The sequence below is a fragment of the Propithecus coquereli genome, unplaced genomic scaffold, assembly GCF_000956105.1.
Source record: "Propithecus coquereli isolate 6110/MARCELLA unplaced genomic scaffold, Pcoq_1.0 Scaffold93, whole genome shotgun sequence".
Taxonomy (NCBI): domain Eukaryota; kingdom Metazoa; phylum Chordata; class Mammalia; order Primates; family Indriidae; genus Propithecus; species Propithecus coquereli.
The window spans coordinates 5172162-5193535 of NW_012155618.1; the positions used below are offsets into that span (position 1 = coordinate 5172162).

General features: G+C 40.3%; 1 protein-coding gene and 1 pseudogene across 2 annotated transcripts; one reads left to right on the forward strand and one right to left on the reverse strand.

Annotated features, from left to right (window-relative positions):
• Window positions 1–541: 541 nt before the first annotated feature.
• LOC105826857 lies at window positions 542–1014 on the forward strand (annotated as a pseudogene).
• Window positions 1015–6748: 5734 nt separating this feature from the next.
• Window positions 6749–14323, reverse strand: POLE4 (polymerase (DNA-directed), epsilon 4, accessory subunit). 2 transcript variants are annotated; one of them, XM_012664866.1, is made up of 4 exons: window positions 14077–14323; window positions 13501–13585; window positions 12780–12821; window positions 6749–7068 (listed from the first exon to the last, which is right to left on the reverse strand). In XM_012664866.1, exons 1-4 carry the CDS (start codon window positions 14290–14292, stop codon window positions 7055–7057), a joined length of 357 nt encoding a protein of 118 aa, XP_012520320.1. In that variant the 5' UTR covers window positions 14293–14323; the 3' UTR covers window positions 6749–7054. The 2 variants fall into 2 exon arrangements, with proteins under 2 accessions (XP_012520320.1, XP_012520321.1); XM_012664867.1 differs by lacking the exon at window positions 12780–12821 and having other exon boundaries at window positions 14077–14314.
• Window positions 14324–21374: the final 7051 nt, after the last annotated feature.

The window sequence follows — 21374 nt, forward strand, 5'->3', positions numbered from 1 at the left end:
TTTGTCCCTTAGCACTTCAACATGCAAATCATTAATTAGAATATAAAATTTGCTTATAGGCTTTTTTTAAGATAAAATTTAGACAGTGAACTGCAATAATCTAAAGTAAGTCATTTGCTGAATTTTGACAAACACGAGTATCCATGTGACCCCATCAAGGTATAGAACAGAGAAAATTCCCTCAGGCCCCTTTTCTGTCAATCCTCACCTCCATCCCCAGAGACAACCATTGTCCTCATTGCCTTTTCTAGAACTTCATATAAATGGAATTACATCATGTGGTTCTTTTGTGTGAAGCCTGTTTCACTTAGCATAGTAAATATTCTTAAGTTCATTCATGTTGTTGAATATATCAGTAGCTCATTCCTTTTTATTGCTGAGTAGCATTCTATCATGTGAATATACCAGTATGTTTATCCATTCACATGTTTGTGGACACCTAGGCTATTTCCAATTTAAACCTATTATAAACAAAGCTGCTATAAATATCCACGTATCCTTTTTTTTGGCAGGAGCCACCATCTTCCAGTAATGCGCCAAAATGACAAACACAAAGGGATAGAGGAGAGGTACCCGATACATGTTCTCCAGGCCTTTTACAAAACATGGAGTTGTTCCTTTGGCCACATACATGCGAATCTACAAGAAAGGTGATATTGTAGACATCAAGGGTACTGTTCAAAAACGCATGCCCCACAAATGTTACCATGGCAAAACTGGAAGAGTCTACAATGTTACCCAGCATGCTGTTGGCACTGCTGTAAACAAGTTAAGGGCAAGATTCTTGCCAAGAGGATTAATGTGTGTATTGAGCATATTAAGCACTCTAAGAGCCAAGATAGCTTCCTGAAACATGTGAAGGAAAATGATCAGAAAAAGAAGGAAGCCAAAGAGAAAGGTATTTGGGTTCAACTGAAGCACCAGCCTGCTCCACCCAGAGAAACACACTTTGTAAGATCCAATGGAAAGCAGCCCGAGCTGCTAGAACCTACTCCCTATGAATTCATGGCATAATAGGTGTAGCACACTTTGTGAGAAGCAATGGAAGCGACCTTGAGCTGCTGGAACTTATTCCCTGTGAATTCATGACATGAGAGGTGAAAAAAATAAAAGACCGCTGGACTCATTAAACAAACAAACAAACAAAAAATCCATGTATAATTCTTTCAGTGGACATATGTTTTCATGTCCCTTGAGTAAATGCCCAGAAGAACTGCTGGGTCATAAGACAGGTGACTATTTAGTTTTACTGTAGTAACATTTTTATTTTATTTCAGAATATTATGGGCTACAAACATTTGGTCACATAAATTGCTTTTGTATCATTTGAGTCAAAGTTATAAATGTGCTCATCCGCTAGATAGTGTGCATTGTACCCGATAGTGTGAATTTCCCTATCCCCTCTTCCCCCCCACCTGCTTGATTTCCAATGAATGTTATTTCCATATGTGCACATAAATGTTGATTGATTAGTACCAATTTAATGGTGAGTACATGTGGTGTTTGTTTTAACATTCTTGTCATACTTCACTTAGAAGAATGGTTTCCAGTTCCCCCCAGGTTAATACAAGAGGTATTAATTCACCATTTTTATGGCTGAGTAGTACTCCATGTATACATATATTAACACCACATTTTATTAATCCACTCCTGTATTGATGGGTACTTGGGTTATTTCCACACCTTTGCAATTGTGAATCATGCTGCTATAAACATTCAAGTTTAGGTATCTTTTTTGTAGAATGTCTTTTGTTCTTTTGGGTAAATACCCAGTAGTGGGATTGCTGGATCAAATGCTAGTTCTACTTTTAGTTCATTGAGTTATCTCCATTGTATTAAAGTATTAATAGAGGTTGTACTAGTTTGCAGTCCCACCAACAGTATATAAGTGTTCCTATCTCTTCACATTCATGCATTTGTTGTTTGGGACTTTTTGATAAAAGCATTCTCACTGGAGTTAAGTGATATCTCATTGTGGTTTTGATTTGCGTTTCCCTGATAATTAGAGATGTTGAGCATTTTTTCACGTTTATTGGCCATTAGTCTATCTTCCTTTTGAAAAGCTTCTGTTCATGTCTTTTGCCCACTTTTTAATGGGGTTAATTTTTTTCTTGCTGATTTGCTTGAGTTCTTTGTAGATTCTGGTTATCAGCCCTTTATCGGATGTGTAGCATGCAAATATTTTCTCCCATTCTGTAGGTTGTCTCTTCACTATAATGATTGTTTTCTTTGCTGTGCAGAAGCTTTTTAATTTGATCAGATCCCATTTATTTCTGTTGTTGCTTTGATTGCTTTTGGGGTCTTCTTCATAAGTTCTTTGCCTAGGCAATGTCTGTAAGAGTTTTTCCAGCATTTTCTTCTAGAATTCTTATAGTTTCATGCCTTAGGTTTAAGTCCGTTACCCATTGTGAGTTAATTTTTGTGAGTGGCGAGAGGTGCAGATCCTGTTTCAGTCTTTTGTGTGTGGCTATCTGATTTTCCCAGTAACATTTATTGAATAGGGATTCTTTTTTGTAGTAATATTTTAAATGTTGCCTTTGATACATGAAAAACATGCACATCATATCCTTGGACAAAACACGCAAAGGTATTCACACAGACACACACACTCTCCAAAGAGAATATCTCATTAGCATGATTGATTATTGGCCACTAGCTCATTCTGTATGCTTGTAACTCTCCCTGGAGAAATGGAGATCTGGGGGCACGGCTAGATTTTATTTTTAGGAAACCTGCCCTCTGAGGGGATGAGATTGAAAGCCTCAAGCAATTTTCTCTTCCATGAGAGAAATCATAGAAGTAGTATGGCCAGCTGGCTGCTAGCTGCTTCCTTTGCCACCACCAATGAAGGCTTGAAGAAGTTGTCTGACGTTGCCTTGTGTTAAGTCCTCACAGCAGCAGCACCCACACAGTCAGCCCCAACTCACATCTGGAAACATCATTTTGAAAGCTTTTGAGAATCTCAGAGATCACTACAGTGTAGCTAGCTAAGAGTATAAGCCCTGGAATCACATTGGCAAGATTCAAACCCCAGCTCTAACCCTAACTGCTGTGTGACCTTGGGTCTAAGCCTCAGTTTACTCATTTGTAAAATGAAGGTTGTAATAACACCTTCCGCACAGCAATGTCAGGAAATTTAAATGAGATCTTGCACATACAGTGCTTGGCACAGGGCCTGAAACACAATGGCTGTTCCAAGTATATCCTCCTCTATCATTATCCTGTCCACTTTCTCATTTTAGAGCAAAGTGTGGCCTAGGAAGGCTGAATGACCTGCCTAATGCCAGGCAGCTAGGAAAGAGCAGAGTGAGAGAGTTAACTCAGGTTTATTTACTCTGATTCTATGCCCTTTCTGCCCCCTCATGCTGCCTTCTTCAATATACCAGATATGAAACAAGGGGCTCAAAGACAAAAAGTCAACTTTCCCCAACCTACACAGGCACAATGCAGTCTGTGTAGACAACCTAGAAGAGAAGATCCTGTAGCTATAATAAATGCAGGTCATTCCAAGAGAGTGAGGCTGGTGGAATCATGACATCACAGCTCCAGCTGGGCTTGACCACTTAGCACCTATGAGAAGTCAAGTTCACTCTTTTTATATCTCTGACCCTACTTCCTCTTCTGTGAAGTGGGAATAATATTGCATAATGACAGTCCCTGGAACACTGTAGCATGTACAAATGAGATCTTTGCTGTCTTTGGGGCTCTAGCTCCCTGGTACAGGGATCCTTGTTCACAAAGTAGCTGTCACTTCTCAGGTCCCAGAGAAGACAAAATGTAATCTGGCTTCCAGAAAATTAGGGGATTTTATCACTCTTGGGAAACCAATATGCAATATTGGGACAAGCAATCCCAAGGCCAGCTCAGAGATATACTGGTTAGTCCCAACCCACTATCACAAAACTTGCCCAGTCTCCTCCTAGTTCTGGTCCCTCTACACATCACAACAATGTGCATTATACGATAAGTGATGCAGAAAAGAACACCGACAAAAGATTAAAAAAAATTCTGCTACCTAGAAATAACCACCATTAACATTAAGTAAAAATCACCCTAGGCATACTTTCATGAGAGAAAGTTGGGTAGAATGAACAAACAGGGAAACAGAACTACTACAGCTGCTATTTTAATTACAAAATACTAAAATTGCTTTTACTAAAATTGTTAAAGTAAAAAACTCAAGTGAAAATGAACTTATGCTGAACTTCAAATGTTTCTTCAGTATAAGAAAAATGGCTTCTGAACACATTCCTCAGAGGTTAAGAGCCTATAAAAAATTTAAGAAATGAATAATCTGTTAAAATTTCATGTTTGCATTTTATATAGTATAAATTGATTTCTGGCCATGAAAAGTGAGTTCTGCAATTTCCCCTTCATTTCTTTAATGTATTACTTAGCTTTTGAACTCTTGTGTCATTAATTCATGCCATTATTATTCTGTAATCCAAAGCACTCATGAGGAATTTTCTTCTGTTCCCTGGGCTCCTCTTCTTCTAGACTGGGCTCCTTGTCTTTTGGGCACTATTTCTGTTTCTTGTTTTGCTGTTGCTTGTTACATAGTTGTGCTATTTCTTTTCTCTCTGCTCATGTTTAGGCAGTCTTTTCACATCTTTTATTTGCTGTAATATAATAATAGCAATTAATATACTTAACTATTAATATACAGCACTTACTATGTGCCAGTCACTGTTATAAGTTTTTCTGTATATTAATTCATTTAATCCTCACAAGTATCTTGAGGTATTATCACTATCCCCATTTTATAGATGAGAAACTTCAGGCACAAAGAGGTTAAGTAACTCATTCAAGTAACTTATAAGAAGAAGAGGCAGATTAGAAACTAGGGATTCTGGCTCCAGCATCCGTTTTCTTAACCACTTTACTTCCTACTACACCTAAGATTAATCTGTGCTCCTAACTGAGCTACAGTTTGAGGGCTGTTCTACATACCTTTCCTGGCCTGAAGGTATGGTGAGTGGAGAGGGAGAATTGAGCTTGAAGGTGGGCCAACTTGGAGGTCTACCATACAGTACTAGGATTCATTCCACCAACCTGGAGCTCTATTCCAGTCCCCTGAGTTTGGGATTCATCCTCTGGTTAGGTGTATAGCCCTTGCATCCATCTGCTTCACCCCTTTCTCCTCAGGAACCGTTTCCAATTCTCCACAGTGAAAAGGCAAAAGGAGCTCCCCCCTTGGTTTACTTTTCTCCTGACTGAGAGTATAAGAATTCTTAAGTTTTTGGTGACTCACAGTTATGACTTCTGGAAGATGGAGTTGGAACCTTTCTGTATAATGCACTCCTCTCAATTCCAGTATCTTCTATGTCATTCTTTATTCACCACTTTTTGAAGTTTTTGGTACTGCCATGTGCCCTATTCTTTGATTGCTGAGGTAAAATATTTTGATAATTTGTATAAACCTGATGGGGGAGAATTATTCATTTATTAAACTAGGCATTAGAGCCAGGTGCAGTGGCTCATGCCTATAGTCCCAGCTATTTCAGAGGCTGAGGCAGGAGGATCGATTGAGCCCAGGAGTTCAAGGCTGCAGCGAGCTATGATCACGCCACTGCACTCTAACCTGGGTGACAGAGCAAGACCCTGTCTCTAAAAAATAAACAAATAACAAAACAAAAAACCACTAGGCATTAGAGAAGGGTAACTCTGTGAGACATATTCATTCCACCATCCTGATCCAAATATGCACACCCACAGTTTACCACGTTATTTCTTAAAGATCCCAAGTTACCTAAATTTTATACATCTGATTGGGGACGCTAGGTTCCTATGGAAAAGGAGGCAGGATGAAACATAAAACTTTAAAGAGCATAAAAAATCCAAAATGATGTAGAGAACATTCTGAACCAATTAGTTAGGAAAAATGAAAAAAAATGCTTTAAACACCAAGATGTTCAGAGATATTTAGCCTTGAATGTCAGATCCCTGGTTCAGACACAAACAAAGACAAATTTTTAACTGTTCTATTTTTGGGCATAATTTGCTCTGAGTCTTTTTAATTAGGCCTGCATATGGCTAATATCAGGTTTCTGTAGCTTGCCTTTCTCCATCCCTACACATGATCTACACTACTAGGAAACTCCACTGTAGTGCTCCCAGTGGGGGAATGGGAAGTTATTGTTTAATGGGTATGAAGTTTCAGTTTGGGAAGACTTAAAAAAGTTCTGGAGATGGATAATAATGGTTGCACAGTGTGAACATATTTAATGCCACCAAACTATACATTTAATAAAAATGGTTAAAAGAATTTCATACATAATTTGCCACAATTTAGATAAACCTTAAAAACATTAAGTGAAAAAAGCCAAACATTAAGTGAAAAAAAAACAACAAAAGACCATATATTATGATTCTATTCCCATGAAAATGTTCTAAAATTGACTGTGGTGATTGTTGCACATATCTGTAAACATGAAATATCACTGAAATGTACACTTTAAAGTGGTCAACTGTATGATATGTGAATGTCTCAATAATTAAAACTGTTAAAAAAATTTTAACTGGTTTTCAATCTAGGACCATATTTATTTGGACTCCTGAGCACCAGTGGCATTCTGTAAATTCTAGAACCACATTCTGGTGATGTGGTGGAAAAATGAAGAACAAAATTAATGAAAGGACTGCAGTTTAGAACGGCTGGCAGGGAAGATCAGGAATGCCTGTGACTGGGCCTGGCGGCTCTCCAGTCATGGGGGCAAGAACAAAGCCAAGATTATAAAACACATTAGACTGAAGTTGACCAAAGACCTTTATTCTGGTCCTCCTTATTCCGTAAGCCACTTATGCAGAACACTTTCTTCATTTCTGCTCCAAACAGCAGCAGCTGCATCCAGGCTTGACATGGAAGACAGACATAAGTAGTGGAAGACCTTGTAGAGAAAAGCTAGCAGATGAGATCTCTGCTTATCCCGGCGTAGGTGAAGGTAGAACAGGAAGAGTGTAAGTGCAAAGACTCTGTTCTTCAAAGCTGAGGCCTGTAGAGAGGGACGAGCTGAAGGATGCAGATGAATGCTCACAAAACTGCCCGGCTCAGCAATCAATCCAAAGTACCTAAATATACAAAGAGCAGTGAGTAAAGCAAGGTGCCTCCGGATTAGGGTAACAAACTGGACAAAGTGAAAGCAGAAGGGGCTTTGACATTGGCAGCAGTTCTCTAAGACCAAAATACTAATTTCGAGGAGTATCTATCCAATAGATCCCTGGGAAAAAACATGTCATTACAGAGAGTGAACAGTTAAGAATTAAGCATGCTGGTTTGGAGAGTTAGAATTAAAGGTAGGAGAAGGGCTAAGAAAGTTGTCAATGAACATTTGTGAAGACCATATAAAGGGAGGGTGAATGATATAAAATAGATAAGTTCTCTAAGCAAAGAGCATATACTCTTTTTAGAAAGTTCTGGTTTCAGACAGGGGATTGAGTTCACAAGTTTGTATGCAGCCCTCCACCCAAGATTCCATTCAAAAGGAAAAAGCGTTTAAAAAGGTATAAATCTAGAATAAAGGATAGGGGCTCAGTAGCAGTTAAGGGATTTCAACAAAAAATTGAATAACAGAAATCTGACTGAATTATATTTATAAATAGAGCAGAGGAAAAATTAGCTTAGAATGAACACAGAGGGGGCTGCAGCCAAGAAGGGGGGTTTCCATGTCTAGGAAAACCATAGGGAGGCTCCAGACTCAGTTACCAGGAATGACAGAAAGAGATCCAAAACAAAAAATGGGTTAATGACCCATGGGTCTGTATGAGAAACAGCTGCTCTCATCTCCCCACAACCCTTCCTACATGTAACACTACCAGAAGACAGGCATTTAAACCTAACTTGGAAAAAAAGGTCATAGGGCTCTCTTCTAAAGAACCAAATGGACTATCTGGAGAGAACTAAAGCAGCTTCTGAAAATACCATCTCCTCACACCTAAGCCTTCTGCATTCTGGCCCTGGGGGGCCCTAGCATAACACCTGGTCCGACCTCTGTTTACCCTAAAGTAAAGCTGCCAGGCAACAACCCCCCTCCACCCCCACACACCCCTTCCAAACAGCCTTCTTATTCCTTCATTCTTAAGAGAATGAAAATGACCAGGTATTTGAAGGAGGTCTACATAGTGAAAGGAGAGACTAAAATGAATTGGAGGGGGGAAAACCCAGATAATTCAAGGAAAAGAAAAACAAAACAAAGGAAAAACACCTCTAATTGGAAAAAAAAAAAATTAGTCCCTCTTTTTGATAATGGCAAGTCCCTGCTGAAATCAACTCATAAAGCTAAATACATACATACATATACATATAAAGAAAATCTTCAGGCCTTGAAGCAGGGGGATCATTTGAGGCCAGAAGTTTGAGACCAGCCTGGACAACACAGCAACACCTTGCCTCTACAGAAAATTTTTTAAATTAAAAAAAAAATAGCCAGGCATAGTGGCGCATGCCTGTAGTCCTAGCTATTCAGGAGGCTGAGGTGGGAGGATTGCTTGAGCTCAGGAATTCAAGGTTACAGTGAGCTATGATTGCATCACTGCACTCTAGCCTAGGTGACAGAGTGAGACCCTTTCTCTAATTAAAATAAAATAATAAAATAAATAAAACAAGCAGCTTCCGTAGCTCTTTATAATTTATAAAATCAATTATATTTCTACATACAGAAACATTTAGAAAATAAAATTTTCTTTAGAAAGATACCATTAACAATAGCATCAAAAATATTAAGTACTTAGAGAACACCTAACAAAATATGTCAAGATTTCCTCAGGTAAAATATTTTATCAAAAACATTAAAAATCTAAATAAACGGAAAAGCAGACCATGTTTATGAACTAGAAGATTCACTATTGTGAAGATTACTCCCCTAAAGTAATCTATAGATTCAATGCAACCCAAATTAATATTCCTTTTTGTGGAATTTGACAAGCAGATTCTAAAATGTACATGAAAATACAAAGAATTAAAAATAGCCAAGATACTTAAAGAACATGGTAGGAAGACTTGCTCCCTCAGATTAAACTACCATAATTGAGAGTGTGGTATTGATGTAGGAATACACATATAGATAATGGAAGAGAACGAAATGGTCAGAAACAGTTTTAATTTATCAAAGGTTATACTGCAAAGCAGTGAGATAATGATATGAACAAGTGGATACCTAAATATGAAGAAATAAATGAAACTCAACCCAGTATATAAAAAGTCAGCTCCACTGTTATAAAAGACAAAGCTATACATTTTACCATATAGGAGAATGCCTTCATGATCTTGGAGCAGGGAAAATTTTCTTGAATGGGACACAAATAGCACTAGCTACAAAGGAAAAAACTGATACATTTAAATAGCTTAAGAACTGATATTTATCAAAAGATAACCTACAGAGTGAAAAGGCGAGGCATAAACCAGGAAAAGATATGTTTCCCAAATACTGAAAAAGATTCGTAACCAAAACATACAAAGCATTGTTAAAAATCAACAAGAAAAAGGACAAAATATCCCATAGAAAAATAGGTCACACCCACCCCCAAAAAACGGACATGCATATGAAAAGATGCTTAATGTCACTAGCTATCAGGGCAATGCAGATTAAAACCACTACACAATTATCACTTACATTCATACCACTTTGTTAAAAATCAAAAACTCTCTCTGATAATATCAAGTGTGGGTGAGAATAAGGAGCAATGAGAATTATTACACACTGCCTGTAGGGATGTGAAATGTTATACAGGAAGTTCAGCACTACCTGCAAAAGACGGAGATATGCATACCCCACATATCCTGTGATCTAGCAATTTTATATATTTTATACATACATGCACACCTACCTAGAGAAACATGTACAAGATTGTTCATAGCAAATTGTTTATAATAGCCAAAAATAGGTTACTCAAATCTCAACATTAAAATTGTTCAGTTGTGGTACTACCACATAGCAAAGAAAATGAACAAACTAGAGCTAAGCACAATCACATAGATGAATCTCATAAATGTATTAAAACAGATGTGGGACAGATGATGACCAATGAATAAATATGGCTTGATTCCATTTACAAAAACTTAAAAAAAAACAACTAAACCCTAGTGTTTAAGGATGCCTATTCATGTGGTAAACTATAAAGAAAATCAAGTAATTACCAAAAACATCAGGGTACAGGGAAAGGGGATGAGAACAGATGAAGAAGGAACATATGTGGGACTTCTGGGGGTGACAATATTCTATCACTTGGTCTAGGTGGTGGTTACAAGAGTGTTCATTTTATTATTTATTGACTATACATTTATAGCACATACTTTACATATGTGTTACAGCTCATAAGACTTAGAAAAAATGTATATACACACATACAAACATATTTGCATAAAATATCCAGAAGACTGCACAAGAAACTAGTAACTCTTGTCTGCAGGGAAGGGGCCGGAATAAGGGATTAAGGGACAGAGGGTAGAGGAAGACTATTCACAGCACTGGTTTTCAACTTCTACAATGGACCATGGATAAAATATGGAAGATTTAATTATGCTAAGATACAAATGTTATCAGTCTTGACAATATCAAAGTACTAGTATAAACAACATAAACTGAGAGCTAGAAATGAGCTAAAAGGGAGAAAGGAGCAGATAGGCATACTAATAATCATACCTTTCAAAGTGGGGAGTCAACAAATACATTGAAAGTTGTGTACAACAACAATAAAAGATATTTTGGTATGTTATATAAACTATAAAGCTAAAAAAGAAACTAAAACTAGTGCTACAACTACCAAAAATCAGAAAAGAGGGAGTGAATGTATGGGATACTATAGGTTAACCAAATCTTAATTTTTCACTGCAGGAAGTCAATACATAATGTCTACAGTTGATACATCAAGGGATGAGTACATTAGTTAGAAATATAAGTAACCACCAGAAAAGCTAAAAAAAAGAAGCAATAAAACAGTGGGCAGACAGCAGATTTACTCTATTATAAGCCATTAGGTAACTATCTGATTTTTAAGCATGGATATGTATTGCTTTGCTTAAAAATGGAAAAAAAAAATTTATCTGCTTAGGCCATACACATCTAAGGACATAAGACCACTTATTTTACCAGGTACAAAATAATATAATACAGACTGAATCCATAGGGACTACAATGGTTAAAATTCAGATCTACCAATGCAGGACAGAGCAGAGGGATTCAATTACAGAGATAATTGGAGCAGAGGAGGAAACTGAACACATCAACCATTCAATAAATAGCCATTTATTAAAAATCCAAGCCAAGTAGCATGCCATGGTAGAGGCTAGAATGGAAGACTGCATAACAACTCTCCACAGAGCAGCAGTGTTATGTATTTAAAATACAAATTTGAACGCATCATTTGTCTCTTTGAAAAGCTGGTAATTAAAAATCAACAGGTAAAGTAGGCTCCAAAAATATTTGACTGGAGAACTTACAGGGAGTCCATCACAAGAAGCTACATGACTTAGGTAGACAACTAACAAAACTTATCTTTAAGAAAAATGAGCAGGCAGAAACAGAAACTAAAGGAAGATCTACAAATTAAGAGAATACTCAATAATCTATGTATGAAGCTGGACATCGGAATGTATCTAATAAGACATTTAAGAAATATCTATAAAAGGATCAGGAGCCTAGGTTGATATAGAGATGCAGAAAAAAGGAGTGAAAAAGAGTGGAATAAATAAAAAAAGATTTCTGAAGGTAGTAAGGGTTGAAGGAGGTAATGGGAACACCCAGGTAGGGTAAAGGTGAGAATGAATTGGGGACGTGGCTCACACAAAGCTACCCAATCAAAATATAGTCATGTGTCACTTAGTGACGAGGATACATTCCAAAAAATGTGTCACATCTTTAGATGACTTTGCCATTGTGCGAACATTGTTGTGTACTCAGATGGTATAGCCTACTTCACACCTAGGCTATATAGTGTAGCCTGTTGATCCTAGGCTACAAACCTGCACAGCATGTTACTATACTGAATACTGTAGGCAACTGGAACACAATGGTAAGCATTTGTGTATCTAAATATAGAAAAAGTAATGCATTTCACTATGATGTTAAGATGGCTTCAGCACTGGGCAATGGGAATTTTTCAGCTCCATTATAATCTTAAGGGACCACCATCATCTATTCAGTCAGTAGGTGACCAAAAAGTCATTATGCAGCACATGACTGTATGTGCAATGAACAGTAAGCTGATCAGATTTAGGAATTAAGAGAAGTAGCCCTGAGAGAAGGTAGCTAATACCTCTAAGAGAGGTATTTCAAATATTTACTATGTCAATGACAAAATTTAGTACCCAAGTTAATCCATGACTCCTAAGAACAAATAAATACAGGCAAGTACAGAATCTCACTGCAACAAAATCATCATTTTACACAGACTGTTGAAGAAAAAGGAACAAGAGGTAACCCTTTAAATGCTGACAATTGTTTCTGACCTCTAACATTATGATAATGAGGCAAGATTTTTATTTGGGGATGGAAACCAAAGTAGCAATCAAACTTTTGAATCTATCTAATGTCACTAGGGTCTTTACAGTCCCTCCCATTGCTTTATGGTTAGCAATTTTCCAATAGAAATTCTAATTCCCTAAGGAAGGAAACTCAGCCTCACTAGGCTTAGCAAGTTAGTTTTTCCTATCCTAATAACAAGCAGGGAGAAAGAATTATCCCTACAGAAGAAAGAACCAGACATCCATTTTATAAGGTTTCGAACTCACATCATTAACATGAAAAATACAGGTGGAAATGATTGCCCACTCATAGAGAACTCACCTTCCAGAAAAGCAAATTCATCCACTGCTTCTATTGCATTATCTGAAACACAAGGTAAAGGGATACCTGACTAACTCCAGTCACACGGACATCAGTCCACAAACAGTACGATCCACACAGTGAAGGGCATGAGGCTTTACGCAAATGAGGGATTTATAAAATGCGACCCTTGCTGTCTTGAGCTCCATTTTGACTCTACCACCAACTCTCACTGGTCTCTCTACAAGAGCAAGAAAAGCCTAGGCAAATACTATTCAACAGGGGAGGAGAGAGGACGGAACCCTCTGACAACCCTGGCTTACTCCTAAATTTATTTATTCTCTTTGCTCTAAAAGTCATCAGAGAACAGTATAGCAATATAACAGGGAGTGTGAAAATACAGTGTGTGAAAGCTGGTGAGGGTTACCAGCCAGACAATAGTCAGAAATCAAACCCCCATTTGCTAGGTAAAAAGAAATGTCTTTTTCTGGTACAATATGGCAGAAAGGTATGAAGGCTCAGCTTTGGCAACCCCCAGACACCTTTCAGTCTCTGCCCCACCACCCACCCCTCCAGCTCCCCGAAGCATAGAGACTATAGAGGTAGGGCTTTCTGACATTGTGGCAAGCCAACGGAAAACATCATAGGGGGAGACCCGGTGGCACCTCTCAGACCAGAGGGAAAAGGGAAGCCTAGCCCAGCCCTCTCTTGGCTGCCCCCAGACACCACAGTGCCACCCTACCCAAATCTCTCCTCTGGAGCGTTTTCCTCTTTCCTTGTTGAGCACAGCAGTAGGCATCTTTTGCAATGGTCTCCACAAACAGTTCCTGTGAAGCAAACAAGCAGAGTTCTTGCAATATGTTATAGCACACTGAGGACGTGAGCACTCCGGTTTGTGAGTCAGGGGAGGGAGGGTGAAGGGAGGCTCAGGCGCATGGGGATGTTCTCGAAGCTAAGGTGGTCCTGGGCTTCAAGAAGATCGATTCCGCTACCCTCTCCTCCAGTACACCAGAATGACACGTCCCTCTTCCCTTACTTTTAAATCAACACCACTCACTCACTAGACACTCCTACAAGTTCTGTTAGACACTGGAAACGAAAATTAACGTCGCTGCCCGGGCCCTTAACAGGAGGCAGGTGCGTTAATAAACCAATACAACTCCTGCAGGTACCAGATACTCCTCCCACAGCCGGGTCTACACTCGCGTCTCAGAATCCCACCCAGGCCGCCGCCAAGCTCCGCCCCTCGGAAGGCCCGAGGCCCCGCCCCTCGCCACGCTTCCCCGCCCGCCCTCGCGCCCTGGCGCTCCCGTCACACCGCCGCTCGCGCCAGAATGAAGATGGCTTCCTGTCCCGCTAGCGTCACGTCGGGGTCCGCCTTCACCAAGGCCTTCACTCGCGCCAGAGGCAGCCTCGAGAGACGAGCCCCGGGTGCACTCGTCGGGGCTTGGGGCTGCGGGGCCGCTGCCTCCCCACCAGGTCCTTCCTCCTCCCGAGGAGTCCCGCTTCCAGCTGCCGGCGCCGCCGCCGCCATCCCGGCCCTCAGTGTACTGCGCGCGGCCGCCGACTGTGCGCGCGCAGGCGGCGCAGGCCCCTTTCCCGCGCCAGCTGGAAGCCACGCCCTTTGGGCGCGTGGCTCCGCCCCCACATGGCGGGGCGCTCTCGGAAAGCCCAGCAGGCGGGTCGGCGCACTGTGTCTTGCGCAGCGCCTAGCCACCGATGGGCTCTAGTTGACTCGGTGGTGGTTCTTGGCGCCTCTCCGGCCTATTTGAGACCAGGCACCACTTCTTAATCAGCGCGTGTGGTCGCTGTGCCGGGCTGGTGATGGGAGGAGCGCCCAGGTCTGGAAAAACCTAGACCCTGCCGGCGAGAGAGTCTCAGTCAATGCAGAGTGTTAACCTAAGGCTGAGAAGGGCACGTGTCCCAGGGAGGCCTGGACATTCTTGCGAGGGCCCAGCATCCAGGAAGAGGGTGCCCAGGAGGGTGCGAAATCTGGACCAGCTTCTAGGAGAACCAGTTCTAGATGCACTTGAAGGAGGGGTACGATTTTTGGTAGGCAGAGATGGAAGAAGTTCAGTCTAGGCAGAAAAAACCACAAGAAAAACGCGTGGAGCCTGAAAGGTTGATGCAATGGCAATCACAAGGCGTCCACTTTTGTTCAGACACGGGTTGCTTCAGAGCATTGGTTCTCAAACTTTGCCCTCAGAATCCCTTTACAGTCTTAAAAATTATTGAGGATGATGACCCCAAAGAGCTTTTGTTTCTGCAGGGTATATCAATATTTATTGTATTAGACTTAAAACAAAGTTTGAAAATGTCTATTTAAAATAACTAATACAGTATACGTTAACATAACATTTTTATAACAAGTAACTTTTTAAATTAAGACATTTAGTGAAAAAAGTCTAATGTCTGGCTTAATAGACGGGAGCTGGATTCTTTAGCTGCGTCTGTGTGTTTACGTTATCACTTCGCACAGCTCTGAAAAACACTTGAGAGAATAGGAATGAAAAAGGGAAATAACCCATCAGTATTAGAAAGAAAATAGTTTTGACCTCACAGACCCCTAAAAAGGGTCTCCAGGAAATCCCTATCCCCACTCCCATAGGTCCCCACACCAGACTTTGAGATCTGCTGACAGAGAGGAACAGTTACTTTTGCAATAACAGGTTTAATATAAGTCAACTGTTATAATAATGTTTCACATTTTTTGAGCATTTACTATGTGCATGGTTCAAAGTGCTTTACATTTATGTAAGTCACATTAACTTATGTAATTTTCATAATACCTTATTGACATAAGTAATATTTTAACCTTGTTTTACAATTCAGGAAATGGATGCACAGATTTATTGTGGTCAAAGCCAAGATGACTTGAATTAGATGACATCTGAAATCACTCTCAATTCCAAAATTATGTAGTAAACTGACTGGTGTAGACAGAGAGGTATGATACCTTTTCTCACCCACTATAACAGTCACAGCCGACATTCCTATAATAAAAGACAGGTTAGCAAGAGAAAAGCATAACAACTTTTTTTAATCAAAACTTTACATGACTTGAGAGCCTTCAAAAATGAAGACCCAAAGACTCATGGTTTCTATAACCTGCTTTGGGGAAGAGGAATTGTGGTTTCTGAAAGGTGGTCTTACTAATAACCCATCTAACAGAGGAAATAAACTATCAAACAGAAAATAAGAGAAATAAGCTCACAACACAACTACCCTTTGTTTAATTAAAACATGTGTGGCCTAACTTTGCTATCTCTGAGTTCTTTCTCAGCCTTGAAAAAGTTCCTGAGGGGATGATAGGACTGTGAACTTCCCCGACTTCCTCAAGAAGAGACAGTACCAGATACCTCCTGCTATCAAGAAGAAAGAAGAAACTAATTTCTGCTAATCAGTCTGCTAGGTGAGAAACAGAAAAAGCCAACACAGCAGCTTCACAGCTGCTTTTCTTATAAGTCCCCTGAAGCAGAGGGAAAAAGCACCATTTCTAGCCTTTAAAAGCACCAAGCAACTTTCCTCTTAGCCCAACATTGCTTTTCTCCCTCCGTGTGTTGCAGCCACTCTCTCTTTCCTTTTCTGTCTCTCTCTATCTCTGTTTCTTTCTTTCTTTCTTTCTCAGGAAAATAAATAAACTTTTATTTCTATGTATCCTATTCATTGAGAATTCTTTCTCCCCCCGAGTATGGACTTCACACCCTAACAGTTTCTATGAGTTGTTCCAAGGAGCAGCAGGAGACAGGAGGACAGGAGAAGATCAGAAAGATCTTGATTCTGAGGCCTTTCCAGTTTTCTTCAGTTCAAAGTACTCAGCATGCCAAGATGCCAAACTTTGGGGTATCATGTTCTGAGCCCCAACACTGAATTAGCAGAGAGAGGCTCCACTATAGCAGAATAACAGTCTTAGCCTGGAGTTAAAATCTTCAGAAGTGGGTACAAGTCACTGAAAATTTAACCAGAGCCTCTGTTAGGGTCTCAGTCCTGAGTCCTCTTCAGACTACATTTGTGAACACTTGCATGAGGAAAGCTCCACATAAAACTCATAAAAACATGGCCAAATTCTTGTGTCATATTGCACTAGAACACTTCAGAGGAGCAACATTCCAGCAATCTCAAAGTAGTTAAGCCCAAAGTTGGCCTAAATTCTGAATTAACACAAAAAGAATTGACCACAGTGGGAGCCGGAAGACTGAGTCAAGTTGGCTTTTGGAGGATTCTCTCCTCAATCCCCTTTTCTTCCCAATTTTCTCTCAGTTATTCATATTTTCCCTGCCTTTCCTCCTTTTCCCCTCCCTTTTCTTCCTCCAGTGCCTCTTTTTCTCCTCATCACTTGAATGTTTTACCACTTGGCCCAGCCCCATCCTCCTCTTCCTGGTTTTACCATGACTAACCAAGAGTTTATTTAGACCAGACTGGACTTCCTGACTATGAGCTTCAGTTGAAAGGCACTAAGAGGTGTTAGAAAGGGAATCATGTTTTATTGTCTTCAAATTTCAGTGACAAAAAGGCAGAGGAAATAGGGTGACAAAGGCCAAAAAAATCCACACACAAAAGTGGAAACAACCCAAATGTTCATCAACTAATGAATGAACAAACAAAATGTGATCTATCCATACAATGAAAGATTATTTTTCCATAGAAAGGAATGAAGTACTGATGTGCTGCATCATGGATGAACCTTGACAACATAGTAAGTCAGTGAAAGGAACCAGACAAAAAGGCCACATATTATACGATTCCATTTATGTGAAATGTCCAGATTAGGCAAATCCATAGAGACAGAAAGAAGATTAGTGGTTGCTAGGGCCTGGGGAGAGGGAAGAGTGGTAAGTAAGTGCTAATAGATACAGGATTTCTTTTGGGGGGATGAAAATATTCTAGAAATTAGATAGTGGTGATGGTTGCATAACTTTGTAAAATTATTAAAAACCACTGAATTGTATACTTTAAAGGGGTACATGAATTACATATCAATTTTTTAAATGGAGGGAAAAGCCCAAAGGAACTGAAACCTACTAGCAGCCATGTGAATGAACCGTCTAAGAAGTGTATCCTCCAACCCTAATCAAACCTGCAGATGGCTGCATCCTGGCTAACATCTTTACTGCAATCTCATGAAGGATCCTGGGCCAGAACCACCTCCCTGATCTACTTCCAAATTCTTGACCCACAGAAACTGTGAGATAATAAATGTTTATTGTTTTAAGCTGCTAAGTTTTGGGGTAGTTTGTTATGCAGCAATAGATAACTAAAACGTCTAATTCGAAATAGCAGTCAGTCATTCTTAAAGAATTTGATGAAAACCCACTCTCTCTCAGGCACTGTACCAGCCATTGGGATTCATCAGTAAGTAAAAGTAGCTACAATCCCTACCCTTATATAGCTTAAAATATAAGATATATGACAGACGTTAACTAAATAGATATACAAATATGTCATTACAAACTATTACAGGTAACAAAAGAAAACTACAGGTCGTCATAAGAACATAGAATAAGAAAACCTCACATCCTAATTTGTATTCTTTATTCTAGAAGGTATTACTCAAAGCCTCTCCATTTTCTAGTTCACCTGTCTTCCACCCATCACTCCCAGATAGGGTCAGGGAGAATGCATTGCACAGATAACACAGCTGCACTGTCACCGCACTGCTGCATCCAGAAGAGTCCATTCCGCAGTATCTGCAGTACATGTCTGTGTATGGGGGAACTACCACCCAGCAGCTGACCAGTACACAGAGGAACTACAGGCAGCTCACAGCATCAGTCAGTTATCCTCTGGCACACCCAGACTTACACTGATCAGCGCCAAGCAGTGGAGAAAGCAGATGCCCTCTTCTACATAAACGTTAGATCTCCCCAATATTGGAAAGTGGCTGAGTCACAGATGTCAATAATCCCTGGCGTTCTCTCTCTGATGACATCATCTGTGTGGATTCACCCTGTCTTTCACCCTTCCCAGATAAACTAGCCAAGATCTAGTTCTCTATGCCATCCACTTGCTTACAACAACCAAGACACAGAACTGAGATAAACAGCGGAAGAAGTGGTGGAAGGAATGTGGCCTTCCACTAGCACCGTGAATCACTCCAAAACTTGATTGTAATGGAAAGGAACAGTTTTGAAAAGCAGTCATGGGATCTTGTCTCCAACCTCAAGGAAACCCCAGAATACATCTGAACTTACACCTGAAAGGAAGCCTCAGAACAAACCCTTTTGGGGAAAGAGGTCTCCCATTCATCCAGACAGCCCATCTACCAGCTCGCACACACCTGTAGGCAAGTTTCTGGGGACCTTCACCACTAACACACCGGCGCGCGCACACATACATACACACACACATGCACATACAATGTACCGCAGATACTGTGGAATGGACTCTTCCGGATGCAGCAGTGCGGTGACAGTGCAGTTGTGTCACTGTGCAACGGCCTACCTGTTCAACGCATTCTCCCTGACCCTATCTGTGACACGCATAAGTTTCATCTCATCTCCACAAACCTAAATTTCTAGTTTTCTATGCCTACCTCAATATCCACTTTTACTCTATTTGGTTTTGCCAACAGAACTCTCTTCTGATTTTCTTAGAACTCAGGTGTCCTATAAGGCCTACGGAAACAATCAGCTTCCTTACCAAAATAAAATAAAATTCGCAAAGGTTGCGACTAAGGGGCAATTATCCACATGGACAGGATGAATTGGTCTACAAATATTTAACTCATCCCCAATTTCTTCCCTTGTCTCTAATTGCCTCAACCTCAACCCCAGCCTTAAGAGGTGCTATGACCCCTTTAGCCTGAGACAGCAAGAGTAGACATAAGAATTAGCCATTAATTCTCTATAATAGATTTGAATAGGCTTGAATAATATTTAAGGAAAAAATTTCCATAAAATCCTGCTGTTGATCAACATTGTTATTATGCTACTTTAAAATGAAACAAATATAAAAGTAGGTATAAATCTCTCATACATATAACTCTTAAATCACTCTAAAATTCAAGCAAAGCTGCAAATTAAAAACAAACAAACATATAAAACCATTAGAGTTCAAAATGAAAACATCAGTGTGATGGATGATGTTTTGCCGGAACTAAATTGGTGATGTTGGGTTAGTAAAGCTACTATTTGTATATTTCATGGTTCACTTTCTGTCCACTTGATTCTTTTGGCTTTTGAACAATATTGAAACCATCACTTAAGTCTTTCTTCATGTCATCATAGCATTTATCCTTTTTGGTAATAAGCTTGTTTTAATTACTGATTCATTAATTTGAGAGGCTGATAAATTTAATAGTACATCCCAATAAATACATAATAATAAAAAACAATACTGAAGATTAACATTAAAAATACTACTGAATAAAAATTACTTACTGTTTCTTTCCTGCTAGTGAACAACAGTTCAAGTTGGTATATCTCACAATAACTCTGCTCTGGACATAATAGGCCACTGCTATGATAGAAGGTCTTTTGAATTGAAGAGGCCCTTACTACCTTGGGCCATAAAATTGAACAATTTTTCCACCACCTTTCTCTATTCAAACTGACTGCAAAATCTGTATTCCCATAGCATGCCATGATGTTATTTGTTCTTCAGTTGGCACCAAACTCAGCGTTAAGCACTAAAATAGTGTGGTAAAACATTTTAATGTATTTTCTTTAAGATTATCTTCAAAACAAAAACACAAAGTTTGGAAATTCTCATGGAACCCTCACTCCCTCAAGAAAGCATCTACAGACCTACTTTGAGAAACACAGCTTCACTGAGTCACAGAGGAAAAATTTTTTTTTTTTTTTTGACAGGGTCTCACTCTGCAGACCAAGCTAGAATGCAGTGCCTGGATCACAGCTCACTGCAGCCTTGAACTCCTGGGCTCAAGGGATCTTCCTGCCTCAGCCTCCTAAGTAGCTGCGACCACAGGCGTGGGCCACCATGCTTGACCAGAGGAAACATTTAAACAGCATTTTACTAAAGTCTTGGGAGATACTTGGGGGCAAGCGACAACAGGGAATGTCATAAAGCTGGGTAATCTGATTTACAGAGTCCCGTTCCTCCGTCGTCACCTTGAAGCCCACCCCCCCCGGGGCTGCCTCCCAGCCTCACCTCGCGTCAGACCTCAAAGGCGGGTCAAGACCCAGAAACAGCTGGGCGCTTCCTCTGCTGCTGCCTGGGGACCACTCCGTCCCCTTTTCCAGGAGAGGACCCGACTTCCCCAAAAGTTGATGCGGAGCTTGATTCCGCCCTTCAGAGGACACCCTCACTTAGGGTGGGACAAGCAGGGTCACCAACAGGCCGCAGCAGGGTCACCTCATCACCGCCCGTTAGACGCGAGGTCGCGCAGGACCCATCACGTGCGGTCCCTGTGCGGGCTTCTTCCTGCGGTTTTCGCTGTCTCATTGCCTCGGGTAAGAACGCTCTCGCCAGCTTTAGTTATGAACAAATTCACAGTCTTGCTATACCATTAGCTCAAGGATTACAAACATGATTACCTCCACTAATTGCCAGCTGTGACTGTTGCAGTCCCGCCAGACCCCCTTCCACAGCCCTGGGGACACCGCCTCAGGCTTCTCCCAGTTCCCGCCCGCCGGGTGGCAAGATGCTGCAGGAAGC